This window comes from Microtus pennsylvanicus, chromosome 1 (assembly GCF_037038515.1).
Source record: "Microtus pennsylvanicus isolate mMicPen1 chromosome 1, mMicPen1.hap1, whole genome shotgun sequence".
Lineage (NCBI taxonomy): Eukaryota > Metazoa > Chordata > Mammalia > Rodentia > Cricetidae > Microtus > Microtus pennsylvanicus.
Window position 1 is genome coordinate 61,759,639 of NC_134579.1, and position 16,049 is coordinate 61,775,687.

General features: G+C 42.1%; 1 protein-coding gene across 2 annotated transcripts in view; it reads right to left on the minus strand.

Annotated features, from left to right (window-relative positions):
- Osbpl11 (oxysterol binding protein like 11) overlaps nucleotides 1-16,049 on the minus strand; it is a 77,234-nt gene that overhangs the window by 28,234 nt on the left and 32,951 nt on the right. For both annotated transcript variants that reach the window (XM_075965912.1, XM_075965903.1), the window contains exons 3-7: nucleotides 15,285-15,460; nucleotides 13,311-13,390; nucleotides 11,014-11,190; nucleotides 3,454-3,655; nucleotides 737-882 (exon numbers count right to left, since the gene is read on the minus strand). In XM_075965912.1, coding sequence (XP_075822027.1) covers nucleotides 737-882; nucleotides 3,454-3,655; nucleotides 11,014-11,190; nucleotides 13,311-13,390; nucleotides 15,285-15,460 — 781 coding nt within the window. The remainder of the gene's footprint in view (nucleotides 1-736; nucleotides 883-3,453; nucleotides 3,656-11,013; nucleotides 11,191-13,310; nucleotides 13,391-15,284; nucleotides 15,461-16,049) is intronic.

A 16,049-nucleotide genomic window follows, 5' to 3' on the forward strand; every position in this document is an offset into this window, starting at 1 on the left:
GGCAAAGCAAATAAAATGAGAAATGATATAATTTCTAACAGTACGTCTATGGCAGAATACAACACTGTAGTTCCTAAATACAAAATGAGCTGGAGGTCATGTGACAGAGAGCAACAGCTGTACTGGTGACGAAGGCTTACAATCTCAGTGCTATTTAAGCAAAGACCAATAAACAAAGCTAAATTACACTGTTGTGTGGACCCGTGCTTCGAATTCCAGCAGTTGGGAGGCAGAGGCAGTGAATCTCTGAGTTCAAGGCCAGTCTGGTTGACAAGAGAATTCCTGAACGGCCAGGGCTTTACCTTGTCTCAAAAACAAACAAACACAAAAAATGTGATGAGACTGGGTGTGGTGGTGCCTGTGAGGTAAGCCACGAGGAGTATTGATCATTAAAGTCCAACTAGGGCTATCCATTAAGTTTTAGGCCAGCTAGGAAGAGTAAAACCCTGTCTCAAAAAGAAAAAAAAAATCAAACAAATAAACAATTATCTGTATCAGACAAAAGTAAAGACTAAAAAGGGGACATCATTAGACCTGGAAAACCCATGTTCAAGCTCAATTAAGAGCTTTTCCAAAGCAAACAAACGGCTTTCAGGTAGATATCAACAGCTAGAAGCTGCAAGAATGCAACTCTAGTGTTGTGTGGGCATAAACGCCTTAACAACAAAAACCACACCACCCCCTTTCAATGATTTCTCATTTCTTCCACCAAAATCAAATCTTCATATCCCCTTACCCTTGCTACTGCTCCAGACTCTGAGGCAGACTGTGCTTCCGGGACAGCCATGGGCTTGCTCGGCTCAGGTGCAAAGGGCTGCTCAGCTCCATTCCTATAGTGGTTTGATAAAGGTATCTTTGGTTCCAACCACTCAATGGTTGCTCCTGATGAAGTAAGAGAAAAATTCTGCTGAGACTCGCTCATAATCTGGGAAGTACAGCAGATCTGGATTTTATTAAACAATTTTGTTTTGACGCTACAAGACTAAAGCAGTTCTACCTGCTCTGAAAGGAGACAGCGGCTGGGCCTCATTAGCATGAGCACTGTGATTGGGTATTTCACCACCACAGGGCAACTTGCAACTTGAAATGAGACACTAGGTAAAAGAAATGCTCCCTGAATAGGGCTGATCTTGCTTCTTAGACAAGTCTGTGAATCGTGGAGTGAGCTCCTGAACAGTGCATTAGCCAGTGGTATTGATTATGTCCCTCTAATCATCAAAACGTATATAATTAGGCTTTAGTGGAGAGCCACTCCAGGAAGCTGAGATGGGAGACCAACATAATTTTTTTAAACATTGCAATCTTCCCAAGCAATCAAAATAACTCATTGGCTCTAATTTAAATACTACACATATATTTCTATTTAAATCATCAACAGCCTAAAGTAATTTCAACTGAAAATCTTTTCTACTGAGCTCACAGAGCTGACCCTGTGAAGTCAGCGTCACATGTGGAGAACTGTCACTTCTCAATTAATGAGTCAATGGTCTCTTGTTACCCTCAACTAGTTTAACAAAGATTCTATGCCTAATCAATAATGGAAATGTTCCATTTGATTTCAGAGGCTGATCTGGGTTTCACAGAAGCTAGGTTATGGAGTGCAAGAATAAGGGACACTCAGACTACTAAAACTGAAACTGAAAACAGTAGGCCATTTACTAAGTCAAAGAGCAGACTTGAAAAGAGCAGTAAACGACAAAGTACCCAACAGGCTAGTAGTGTCCTGCCTTGTTCACTGGCCCTTGGCACTAGAGGCATGAAGACTAGAGGGATGTCCTGGCTAAGGTCATGGGCCTATTTTAAAGTTGTACAGATAAGAAAACATACTCCCTCTGATTGAAAATAACTATTTTTAATATCACTATCCAATTTTTTTTTCAAAAAATAGAAGACACGTGAGCATTAATTAAAAAGACTCAGTTTAGAGGGCTAGTCAGGTAACTAGAAATTATAATAAACTTTATTAAACCAGCCATCTGGCATCAAGGCCCCTCCAAATTAACATATATACAAATGAATCTCTAGCTAGCATATATTCAGACGCGATGGTGCAGAACAGTACTACATACTTGTCACCCCAGTGCTTAGAAAACAGGTGCAGCACGGGCTAGAGAGGTGGCTGCTCTTCCAAAGATCTCGAGTTCAATTCCCAGCAACCACATGGCAGCTCACAACCATCTGTAATGAGGTCAGGTGCCCTCTTCTGGCATGTAGGTGCACATGCAGAGCACTTACACATAAAATATAAATAAATAAAACTAAAAAAAAAAATCAAGGCAACAAGAGTAGCTGACTAGCCTGTGATACATGATACATAGTGAGTTTATAGCCAGTCCATAAATGGATAAAACAAAAATATGGCTTTACGGAGTTAAACATCTTCTGAACATAGATTTCAGCTTCCAGGTCACTGAAGAATGTGAATGGAATGGTAATTGTTTTTCCAAGTTATATTTTCATTCTGAGGAGATTTTAAAATAAAGTTTTACAAGCCAAATTTGGAAAAGATGGCAACTATGGTGAGAACCAGCAATGGCAATAAGGTAATTCCTTGAACCACCTATAAACCTAGCCTCCCAAAAGTCCAATGTGAAAATGACTTTCACTTTAAAACTTCAAACTTTGGCAATTAATGCAAATTTACTCATACATCTTTCTTTTTTCTTTTTTCGGTTTTTTCGAGACAGGGTTTCTCTGTAGCTTTGGTGCCTGTCCTGGAACTAGCTCTGTAGACCAGGCTGGTCTCGAACTCCCAGAGATCCGCCTGCCTCTGCCTCCCGAGTGCTGGGATTAAAGGCGTGCGCCACCACCGCCCGGCAGTACTTCTGATCTTTAGTGAAAACCATGACATGATAGAATACAATAGAACACTAAAGAGGAAATGAGCAGTTGTCAGAGCTGGGAGTCAGGACACATCCCAGTGATTCTACCCATTACCTGGATACAGGAATGGAGAGGAATGCCACTATTTTAACAGAAACTGAGCTCTAGATTTATTTAACTTTCGACGTGCTGAGTTCGAGGTCTAGAAACGTATATTCAATGTTAAACATTAGACCTAAAATATTCTGAATTCCAAAAAAAAAAGCACAAAATAAGGAAGTTTGTATTACACTAGTGTGCTAACTAAAAATCAAGGGACTCAACTGATTTTTAATTTCCCTCTTCTATTTTTCTTTCTTTCTTTTTTTTTTTTTGTTTTTCGAGACAGGGTTTCTCTGCGGCTTTGGAGCCTGTGCTGGAACTAGGTCTGTAGACCAGGCTGGTCGCGAACTCACAGAGATCCGCCTGCCTCTGCCTCCCGAGTGCTGGGATTAAAGGCGTGCGCCACCATTGCCCGGCTCCCTCTTCTATTTTTCAAAAAATGATTTTCATAGCATTAAATGACAACAAAATCAGTGCTTCCCATGTTTTAAGGCCAATCTTCAGTCCTACCTTTAATCTCTGACCTACCTGGGGGCAACGAGCCCTTCTGATGGGACGCGTGCTGCAGCTGGAGGATGTGGAAGCAGTCGTTTAAGCAGTTCATCGTTGCCATGGAAGTAGCTTTGAGCATCAAGAGGTCCTGGTCCAAAGAACTAAGAAGGCCAGAAGCAGGAAGGCATTCGATCCGTCTAATCAGGTCTCGTTGTTGTCCTTCTGCATGAGACATCATCTAAGAGAAACAACAGTCCTGTGGGTCTCACTCACGATGTGACACAGATAATGTTTGCTAGTCATTTAAATAACAGTATTCATTCTTTGAAGTATTTTCCAAGTATATTAGACTTAGAAATCTATCTTAACTTTGCGAGGCTACTTTCTTGCTTAAAAATTATTTTATTAGCCGGGCAGTGGTGGCGCACGCCTTTAATCCCAGCACTCGGGAGGCAGAGGCAGGCGGATCTCTGTGAGTTCGAGGCCAGCCTGGTCTACAGAGCTAGTTCCAGGACAGGCTCCAAAACCACAGAGAAACCCTGTCTCGAAAAACCAAAAAAAAAAAAAAAATATTTTATTAGCCAGGTGGTGGTGGCACACCCGCCTTTGATCCCAGCACTCAGGGAGGCAGAGGCAGGCAGATCTCTGTGAATTTGAGGCCAGCCTGGTCTACAGAGTGAGTTCTAGGACAGCCAGAGATACACAGAGAAACCCTGTCTCAAGTTCCTCCCTCCAAAAATTATTTTATTCTTTTGTGTTTATGTCTGCATGTATGTGTACCACAAGCATGTATTACCCCCCCAGAGGCCGGAAGAGAGCATGAGATCCCTTGAGATTGGAGTTAAAGATAGACCATGTGGGTGCTAGAGATTGAACCAGGTCCTCTGGAAGAGCATCCAGTGTTCCTAACCACTCCAGCCCCTGCTGGGCTACTTTTTTTTTTTCAAAGATTTATTTATTTATTATGTACACAGTGTTCAGCCTCCATGTATGCCTGAAGGCCAGAAGAGGGCGCCAGGTCTCATTACAGATGGTTGTGAGCCACCACGTGGGTTGCTGGGAATTGAACTCAGGACCTTCAGAAGAGCAGTCAGTGCTCTTAACCACTGAGCCATCTCTCCAGCCCCGGCTACTTTCAATTAATGGGCATTTAACAATGCTTATCAACTGAAGATTGTGACCTTTGATGGCTACACATTTTCTCTGGAAGCAATAAAGCACAAAATGCTTGCTACTTTCTGTTAGCAGTATTAACTTCCCCAAGTCATCAGAACATTCAGCACATCGTCAACAGCGGTACTGAATTTTTAATTCCACAGTTAAAATTAATTTCCAGTCTGTGCCCTCAATCAACTTTACTCTAATGTGTTAGCCAGGCTTGAACAATTGAAAAAGCATGATAGCTTACCTGCCTCACCCTCCCCTGACCTCCTAGTCAGAGCGTCTGGACTGTTGTTAGACCAGTTTTTTTTTAAAATAATTTTATTTAACTTTATTTCATGTGAGTTGGTGTAAAGGTGTCAGATTCCCTGAGACTGGAGTTAGAGACAGTTATGAGCTGCCATGTGGGTGCTGGGAATCGAACCCGGATCCTCTGAAAGAGGAGCCAGTGCTCCCAACCTCTGAGCCATCTCTCCAGCCCCTTGTTAGGCCAGTTTTAAGCAACTACTAGATTATAGCTTTCCACAGACGACTTAAGACATTCTTTGACTAGGAGCCTACCCAACACTACTATAACACACACACACACACACACCCATCTCTCCACGTAGCCCTGGCTGTCCTGTAACCTGCTAAAATAGACCAGGCTGGCCTTGAACTCAAGAGATCCGCCTGCTTCTGCCTCCCAAGTGCTGGAATCATAGGTGTAGGCCACCACACCAGGTTCCTATCCACTTCTAACAGAGCCAATGGAATAACAATTAGTGAACAATGTAATATTTGTAGAAGAAAACAACTGATGATATCTTCAAGTGTAAGCAGAGGGTTCTCAGATTGCTTATCCTTGGGAACTACATTAACTCACACAGACACTATGTGATGGAAAACCCTGAGCTTTAGAAGCTGTGTTGTGTGTGTGTGTGTGTGTGCGCGCGCGCGTGCGTGCACACACATGCACATGCATTTAAGAAACAAAGGTTAAATAAAGTCAAGTGTCCCCCCATTGCTCTCCACCTAAGACCCTGGAGGCAGGGTTGCTCTCTGAACCTGGAGGTCCCTGTTTTTGTTCTTTGGCTTGGTTACTGGCCAGCAAGTCCCAGTGATCCTTCTGTTTCTGCCCCCTGGTGTTAGGGCTGCACGCACCCAGCCTGTGCTCCATAATGATATAAACACAGTGGCTCGATGAAGCAAATCAAGTGTATTATATGAAACAGTTCCTAAAAACATGAGACACAGTCAAGGTTTAAACCTTTACCTTTCCCAGGAAAACAAATCTTCAAAATGAGACGCTGGACATAAAGATATCTATATAAACACATTTATAAATGTGAATACACAGATTTATTATTATTATTATTTATTTATTGAAACAGGTTTCCCTTTGTAGTAGGGAATTGCCTAGAACTCACTATGTTGTAACCCAGGTTGTTCCCAAACAAAACACAAAACTTATGGCAATCAGGGCTGGAGAGATGGCTCGGAAGGTAAAGGCACTGGCCAGCAAGTCTGACAACCTAAGTTTGAGCTGCAGAACACACACAAAAGTGATAGTCAAATCTACTCACGAAAGTTGTCCTCTGACCTCCACATGTGCAGTGACACAGGCACACCCTCACAAACATACAGTAAACAAATTGTTGAGAGAGAGACAGACAGACAGGCAGGCTGGCAAGACGCCTCAGCTATTAAGAACACTTGTACTTTTTAGAACCTGGATTCAATTCCTGGCACCCACATTGGGTGGCTCACAGTTACATGGAACTTCAGGGGATCCAACACCCTCTTTTGGCCTCCTCTGATACTGCATTCATGTGGTACACATACAAACAAGCAGGCACACACATCCACATAAATAAGAGTAAAAAATTAAAAAAGTTTGTGATAGCTCCTGCCTCAGCTTCCCAAGCACTGGGATAACAGATATGCGCCACCATGCCTAGCTTCTGTCTTGTAGATAAATTTGGAGGCTAGTGGGGCTAAGTAGCAGAGAGTTTGCATAGCATAAGTGAAGCCCTATGTTCAATTCCTAGCACTACAATACATACAAACACATACAAATGTATGTATGTACTAAGAGACTAATTCCCAAATAATTCAAATTTATGAAGTAAGTCCAAGCACTTTAGAATAGTTTTGTGAGATATAACAGAGCTAAACAAATATAACCAGGATTTAACAATTATTCTCAAGTACACAACAGAAGCGTAGAGATAGATGTCCACCAACTCCAATGTCCACCAACTCTAAAATGGACAGAAGTGTAGCATGCTCATGTAGGAACTACAGCAATGAAGAGAAAGGAACAGCTACATGCAACAACATAAGCAAACAGCAAAGATGCATGGTGGGCCGCACAGACCTCTCCAAAAGAGCACTTACTGTGTGCTTCTAGTTTTGGAAGTTTCTGGTGTCTAGTCAGTGAGGAAAGGAACAGTGATAGACATGAAAGAGACTCCTCATGTCCTGCTAATTAATCCATTATTTGTTGTTTTGCATTTGAGACAAAGAGTAGAGGCCACTGGAGTAAGTAACCCTGCCTCTGGGATGAGAAATCAAAGTAGAGGAAGTAGTTTCCAAAAGGGGTTTGAGTCAGAGAGCTGTAGGACCTAAACAGACAAACTCAGTAGATTCTTCTGGTTCCCTTAGAACAGAACTCAGTGCTCAGACTGCTTCTGTCACTCAGGAGACACTAAGGGGAGAAGTGTAGCTTGGACATGCACTAGGTGCACTGACTAGAAGCCTCTAGCCTAAAGGAGCTGCCGCTACCCAGATACTGCCAGTGCCCTTGGCCACATATTCTGTACATCTATGGGACAAGCATTTGCCCACCTTAGTCAGATTATATAGCCTGGCAAAGCTTAGTGGGAGAGAGGGGTCTTTAGGGGTCCACCATTTCCCATGCCTCAAGTACTTATTAAAAGTGTTAGGAGAGAATACAGCCTGGCTGAGTGAAAAGATACAGGATGTGGCCTTCTTACTAGTCCAGCTTGTTTGCTGTCATCTGCGACCTGCACAGCCTGCTAGTCTTGGCACCCACCAACAGCAGATGCTCTTTGAGTAGTACCTCAGCCAGGAGGGTTTGATAACTCTTTACAAACTAGTTTTCCTTTTCTCTTTTCTTCCATTTTAAAATTTTAATATCTATTATTTATTTTTAGACAAAGTCTTACTATGCAGCTGTGGCTGGGCTAGAACTCACTCTGTAGACTAGGTTGGCCTTAAACTCACAGAAATTCAGCTGTCTTAGCTCCTAAATGCTGAGATTAAAGGCAACTTTAACCACAAAAGGCCTTCCTGTTGTCTTTTTTTTTTAAATCAGACTTATTTAATTCTATGTAAGAGTGTTTTATCTGTATGCATATATGTGTGTACCACAGGCATGCTAGATGCCTGAGAAGGTTAGAAGAGGGCATTGGCTCCCCTGGACCTGGAGTTACAGATGGCTGTGAGCCACTGTGTGGGTGCTAGGCATTGAGTCCATCTTCAGCAATAGCAACAAATGCTCTCACCTACTAAACCAACACTCAGCTCCCCACTGCCTTTTTAAAAATAAAATGAGCCAGGCAGTGGTGGCGCACGCCTTTAATCCCAGTACTCGGGAGGCAGAGGCAGGCAGATCTCTGTGAGTTCGAGACCAGCCTGGTCTACAAGAGCTAGTTCCAGGACAGGCTCCAAAACCACAGAGAAACCCTGTCTCGAAAAACCAAAAAAAATAAAAAAATAAAATAAAATAAAATGGAAGTTTATTACCTTTAAAGCTTATTCTGTATCATTTCCCCCTTTCCCTATGGCTGTGTGCTGAGTGTAGTCCTTGAGCTGATTTTCTTTAGTGCATTTCTCTATCTGGCTTGTTTTTATCTTCTTGTTGCTGTGCTGGAGACTGAGCTGAGCACCTTGAGTTTAATGAGGGTTTTGAACTAATTGAGAGACAATAAACTTTACCCCAACCATGGCCTAGTCCTGACTGACCTTCAGTGGAAGCTTAACCCAAAGAACAGGAGAGACAAAAGTCAAAAAGGCCAGGACCAACAGCCTAAATCCAAGTAGGCATATGTAGGGGTGGGGCCTGAAGTCCCAGGGCAGGACATTCACCTCTGGAGCAAAGAATACACTGCTGCATCTCCACACAGCATCAACACCCTGGGACACGCGATCAAGAGAAAGCTGCTTCCTCAAGTCTTCAGGACAGGTGAAGAGACAACTATCCCAACAGGTACAGAAATACAGCAACACGATACCACCTAAAGTACGTCCTCTCTAGTGGCAGATTCCAAGAGCAGATGTAAAAGAAATGCCAAACAAAGAATTCAAAAGAATGAGGTTTTTTAAAAAAAAATATTTATTTATTATGTATACAAATTCTGTCTGTGTCTATGCCTACAGGCCAGAAGAGGGCACCAGACCTCATTACAGATGGTTGTGAGCCACCATGTGGTTGCTGGGAATTGAACTCAGAACCTTTGGAAGAGCAGGCAATGCTCTTAACCTCCGAGCCATCTCTCCAACCCCTAGAATGAGTTTTTTAAAGAACAATGATCCGGGAGGTGGTGGCACATGCCCTGAATCCCAACATTCAGGAGGCAGAGGCAGGCGGATCTCTATGAATTCGAGGCCAGTCTGTTCTACAGTAAAACTGTATCTCAAAAAAAAAAAAGAAAAAAGAAAAAAAAAGAATGCAATCAGGAAAACCTTGAGAGACCATGGAAACTCAAACAATAAACAATGAAAGGTGACTTTTTTTTTCTTTTGGCCATAGGACTATGTACCCCAGGCCTAACTCTGCCTCTTGAGTGCTGGGATGAAGGCATGCTCAACCACACCTCGCTTTCAGGCCATTATTGATGGCAGCTGGCTTGACAGTGTCTGACTTGCAGGCACATACTGTTAGTTTATGACGACGGTAATAGGTTTAGCAATGGTCAGCAGTCTTAGCTTTAAGGTTTTTATAACTATTGTCATATAAATTTTAATTTAATATCTAAACTCTAGAAGCTGAATTTTTGGATTGTGAGTATATGAATTTTGATGGTGTATGAAATGATGTTCTATACCAAACAGAAGTTTAAAAATATTTTTAACAATTTTTGCATGTGTGAGCATGTATGTATATAAATGTGTGTAAGTGTAATATGTCATACGCATGTGTGGCAACTAGGGGACAACTTGTGGAAATCTGTTCTCTCCTTCCACCATGTGGGCTCTGGGGACCAAGCTCTGGTCATCTGGCTTGGTGGACAAGGACCTCTGCATTCTGAGCGATCTTTCAGACCTTCCTTCAAATAGTTTTTTTGGGGTCATTTATTTGTTAGTTGAGGCAAGGTCTCACTATACAGCCCTGGCTGAGCTCAAACTCACCTCTGCCTGCCTCCTCCTGCCAAGTACTGAGACTAAAGGCATTCACCACCACACCGGACCTAAATTTTAATTTTAAAAACTTACTTAGTGAAGCAAAATATGAAGAAGAATGATTTTAAAAGAGCAAGAAAAGAATTCACATACTGCTTTTTATGAAAAGGATGTTTTATACCTAACCTATTTGCTTAACAGGATTAGAATCAAAAGTGGTTGTTTTGTGTGTCTCAAAGCATATTACTTCATCTCTATAAACTTCAATTTCTATATTCATTAACATAAATATATCCTGATAGAGGACACATTCTCCCCAGCCGTCTGCTTCAAAACACCTTGGTGATTTACAGTATCATGCCCACAACCCACGTCTTAGTAAACTGGAAGCCCTATGAAATTTAACTTAGCAAGCAATGCCTGAAATAGTTACAACTTGGCAAACTGCACCCTTTATCAACTAGAGTTAAAAAGAAATAAATCACAAGATAAGGCAATACCAGATTAACTCTACTTTTGTGTGTGACAAATTTTTATGTGTCAGTCTGTCTGGTCTGTGTGTTTTTGTTTGGCTTTTCAGCTTGAGCACAGGGGTTGTACACACTAGCCATCCACTCTACCATTGAGCTCATGCCTTCATCCCTATCTATAACATTCTGTTGTTTTACAGAATGATCTCTGCACAGGCTCTCTATCCTTCCCACTAGGTCATGGCTCTCACACTGGAGCCCACGCTGGCCATTCTCCTACTTTGGCATACCAAGAGCTCAGATTACAGTTATGCTTCACCATGACCAGCTTAATGACTGTCTTGACCATAAATTTTACAGCAAAGGAACCTGTAGTTACACTTGAAAACTAAAAAGACAGACATAGATTTTTAAAAAGAAAACTCAAAAAGATACAGACTCATGGAAAAATGACAGTATCCCACCCAGCACAAAGCTGTGAGACACAAAGAACTTGGACTACCTGCAATCTTACTATCTTTACACCAAAGGGCCCAGAGGCACAAACAGAACCCACAACACTGGGAGAAAACCAGGCACTGCTGCTGTGCACCTTACCTGGCCTTCAACTCATACTTACTTCTCTGACTTCCACAAGATGGTCTGGATGCAAATGAGCTCTTTTGTTCACTGACTGCAGTTTGGAATGTCCCACATTAAAAAACGAAATGGCATTCTGACTCGGTCTCCTCTGGGATATGGGAGAATTACCACTAGATGCAAGCGAGAAGCTCCGTGACTTCAGGGGAGGGTTATTCTGTCAGAAAAACAAAGTAATGTCTCTTTTGCTTTTTAAATTTTTGGTTCTCTTGCCATTAAATTACCATATACTTCAGGCTTTATACATGTAGAATTTTGAGAATATATTAACATCAGATTTGACTTAGACAAATTCCTGAAGATTAATTGTATGCTATTCAAAGATTAGAAAATTGAAGTTTCCAGTATGTCATTCTCAAAGAATTTTTATATATTTTTTGAAAGTCTATTAGAAGAACAAGATTTTTCTGATTTCTTATTTTAAACATTGTTAAGACAAAGAAAAAAATATATATATATATTCTGTAAGCAGTAATATACTACATCTCCTAAAGAAACAATTAGGTGTCCTTTGGAACAGTCTGGTACTTTCTGCTCACTATCACTGACTAGCAGTTGGCACCATGAGTAAAATATTACATTGTGTTTCCTAGAGACTAGGCATCGGACCTAAATACGATGTTTTGTTTGATTTATTTTAAGAGGCTAGTTTCAAAATACAAGCTGGAGAGTGACTGAAGACACTGACCCTGAACTCTGGCCTCCGCCTGTATGCCAATGCACACACACCTGAAATAATGTTCATCCAAAACCTTAAACCCTAGTTAACATGATTCATAGCATCTATAAATAAAAATAAGCCAGATCCAGGTGCTCACACCTGTAATCCTATCACCTGGAAGGCTGAGGCAAGTAGAGTGGGCAAATAGCTAAGCGTTTGCTGCCTGAGTATGGGGACTAGAATTCAGATCCCCTGCACCTACAGAAAACAGCTAGGCCTGCTGGGAAGGAAAAGACCAGCGGGTCCCTGGAGCTTACTGACTAGCTAGCCTACCCAAATCAGGGAGCTGTTCCAGGCCAAAATGAAAAAAAAGAGGGATTGAGGAAGATAAACAGGTTCAGACACCACACACACACACACACACACACACACACACACACACACACACACACACACACACAGAAAAGGCTGAAACAGGAGGAGTGCTGGGGATGTGCCCTAACTGGTAGAATGGCTCGCCTAACATGCACAAAGCCTTGGATTTGACTGCCAGCATCATATAAACCCAATGTGGTAAAACATGCTTATATACTAGTACTTGGAAGATAGAGGCAGGAAAAGCAGAAGTTAAAGGTCACTTTCAGCTACATTGTAAGGGCAGCAAGAGATACATGAGAACCAGTCTCAAAAAAGGGGGCAGGGCAGTGTTAACACAGGATTGCCAAGAATTTAAGGTTTAAGACCACCCGGGGCTACATGGCAAATTCTAAGCCAGTTTGAGTTAGAGTGAGATACTGTCTCAAAAAAACAAATTCAAAGAAAGCATCTAAGAAAGAAAGAACCCACAAGCTGGCAATGTGGCCTATCCCTATACCCTAGCACTTGGAGAACTGAAGCAAATGGGTACTTTACAAGGCCAGCCACCAGGAGCACAGTAGACCCTAGCAGGTGGGGGACTGAGAGGAGAACTGCTTGGTACATGTGAGTGTAGATGAACCTTGAAGTGGAAAAAGCTGACACAATAAACCATGCTTAGACGTCCAAGCAAACAAGTATGGGTATGGGAAGGAGAGAACAGTGTTGACTATGTAGGGCTGCCTAGGGGCTTGATAGAAATATTCTGCCAAGGTTGTATAATCTTGTAACTACACTAACACCATGGGATTATACTCTTTAAAAGAGCAAACTTTACGGTATACAAATGGTATCTCAATGTATTTTTATAAACATTCATTTAATTTGTATGTATATATGCATATGAACATCAGAACATACATGAAAATAAGAGGTCAGTTCTCAAGGTCAATTCTTTCAACCATGTGGTCTCTGGGATCAGACTGAGGTCATTAACCTTAATGGCAAATCACCCCACATCACTGGCCCCGTGTCTAAATGTAAAAGAATAGTGGGCGATGGTGGCGCATGCCTTTAATCCCAGCACTCACTTGGGAGGCAGAGGCAGGTGAATCTCTGTGAGTTTGAGGCCAGTCTAGTCTACAGAGTGAGTTCCAGGACAACCAGAGCTACACGGAAAAACCGTGTCTCAGGAGGGAAAAAGGTATAACGCTCACATTTCTCCCACTTTGTATACCGACACTGTGTACAAAGCCACATACCTTTCCAATAGCTTCTGTGTGGTGCTGTGTACAGATCTGCAGTCTGCTGACCCAGTGCTGCCGCTCTTTAGCATCTGTGGCTGATAAAAAGAATATACACATTACTTATTTTCATATTTATTTGGGGAACACAATTAATTGTCCACAGTACAAAAGATGGATGAGTAGACAGCAAAGGCTAGTTCTACTTTCCTTACAGAAAATGTCACTGACGGAGGGGAAGATAGGAAAGACTAAAGTGTTGCCTTTGCTAGAAGTGAAAACTGCCTAAGGAGGACAGAACAAACCAGGTAAGGACATGAGGCAATAGGTCTTGAGTTCCTTACGGCAGTATGTGTGTATGTATGTATGTATTTATTTTTTTTCAGTTTTTTTTTTTTTTTGGTTTTTCGAGACAGGGTTTCTCTGTAGCTTTGGTGCCAATCCCAGAACTAGCTCTTGTAGACCAGGCTGGCCTCGAACTCCCAGAGATCCGCCTGCCTCTGCCTCCCGAGTGCTGGGATTAAAGGCGTGCGCCACCACCGCCCGGCTTTTTTTTTCAGTTTTTGAGACAAAGTTTCTCTGTGTATCCCTGGCTAGTCTGGAACTTGGCCTATAGAGCAAGCTGGCCTCAAACTCAGCGATCTGCCTGTTTCTGCCTCCTGAGTGCTAAGATTAAAGGTGTGCACCACTACTGCCCAGCTGAAATATCCTTATTTAAAGAGACAACCTCAATTTAGAATCTAAGTACTGGGGCTGGAGATGGCTCAGTGGGTAAGAGCACTGACTGCTCTTCTAGAGGACTCATGTTCAATTCCCAGCACCCACATAGCAGCTCACACCTGTGTATAACTCCAGTTACAGGGGATCTGATACACTCACACAGACATGCAGGAAAACACCAATGAACAGTAAATAAAAATAAGAAGAAAAAAAAGAATCTGAAGTATTAGCAATCCTTTCAGATCTTAGCAAAATAGTCAGTTAGGATAGCCACTATCTATACTTTATGTGTACTTATTAAGTAAAAACCACATATTTCTTCATAAATTTATCTACATAGAAGTTATAAGCCAGGTATGGCAGCAAGAGCTTGTAATTTTATTACTCAGAGGTGGAGGACAAGCATTTAAAGCTAGCCTAGGCTGCACAGCAAGACCCTATCTAAAGAAGTCCAAGTGATGGTCATATCACCCTGAACAGGATTCCAATTTTATAAAAAACCAATATGAACACCCAAAACCAAACCCAAAGTTATACTGTATCATAATGAATATGGATATTTAAAAAAATATTTAATATGTATACAGTGTTCTGCCTATATGCCAGAAGAGGGCACCAGATCGCAGTATAGATGGTTCTGGGCCACGAGATAGTTGCTGGGAATTGAACTCAGAACCTCTGGAAGAGCAGCCAGTGCTCTTAACCTCTGAGCCACCTCTCCAGCCCCCATGAATATGAACATTTTAACAAACCCCAATTGAATATATTAGTCACTAAAAGATGTCAAGAAGACAATGGGCAAAAAGGAAAAATTCCCTGTGGCAGACATAAAATGGTATTATTTAAACAAGTCTAGGTTATATGGGTTGTAGGGGTTTCATCTACAAAACCGTTTTTAGAAGGCCCATCACTAAACAGACTCATTCATTGCCAACTTGAACAATTACTAAGACAGATTCCATAAACCCTCACTCAGAGCAGTTCTGAGGCTATGGAGTAGTGTGTCAGCAGCGACAGCAGCTCCTGTACCCAATGCATGGGAACGCAGCTAGAGTAGAGCTGTCACTGTGGAGAGGGTCGCAGCACTAGGTCGGCCTACCTCTGAGTTTATTTACTTATTTTAGTCTTTGAGACGGGGTTTCTCTGTGTAACAGCCCTAGCTGTCCTAGAACTAGCTCTGTAGACCAGGCTGGCCTCAAACTCAAGAGATCCGCCTACCTCTGCCTCCCAAGTGCTGAGATTAAAGGTGAGCACCACCACCGCCCCGTTTACCTCTGAGTTTATACTGCTCCCCGCTGGCAGCATTCACTGTGAAGGTGTGGGAGTCCTCATCACTGGGCGAGATCACAGCGCCTGCAAGCTGCAAAGTACCTCTGGGTTTCTGATTTCTAGACTGTTCATTCACAAAGTACTCCAATAGCCCAGCTTCATTGTTTAAAACAAAAAACCTGCAATGAAGTTAAGAAAGTGATGAATTTTAAACATTTGTCCTAGCGAAACTAAAGCAAGCAAACTGCAAGCATTTAAAAGTTATAGTGGGCTTTCATTGGAAAACTAAACTAGATTAAAACTAAAGCATGGCAAGAAGGAAACCAGGAACTACACCAAATTTCCTAGGACAAAAGTTACTTTAAAATTGGACACATTTAATAAAGGTACAAGACAGCTGGGCAGTGGTGGCGCATGCCTTTAATTCCAGTACTCGGGAAGCAGAGGCAGGTGGATCTCTGTGAGTTTGAAGCCAGCCTGGTCTACAAGAGCGAGTTCCAGAACAGGCACCAAAGCTACAGAGAAACCTTGTCTCAAAAACAAAACAAAAACATAACAAAAATAAATAAATAAATAAATAAGGCACAAGCCACAGAGCTGAGGGAGAAACATCTATTTTACGTAATTTCTGTGGTGCTGGAGATCAAAGCCAGGGCCTCACATACCCTGGGCAGACACTCCATCCGAGCTCCTTCTCAAGCCCCAGGAGAAGTGTTTCCCAGGGAAGAACACAGTACGCACCCCTTCTTTAGATGGACACTCTCCTGA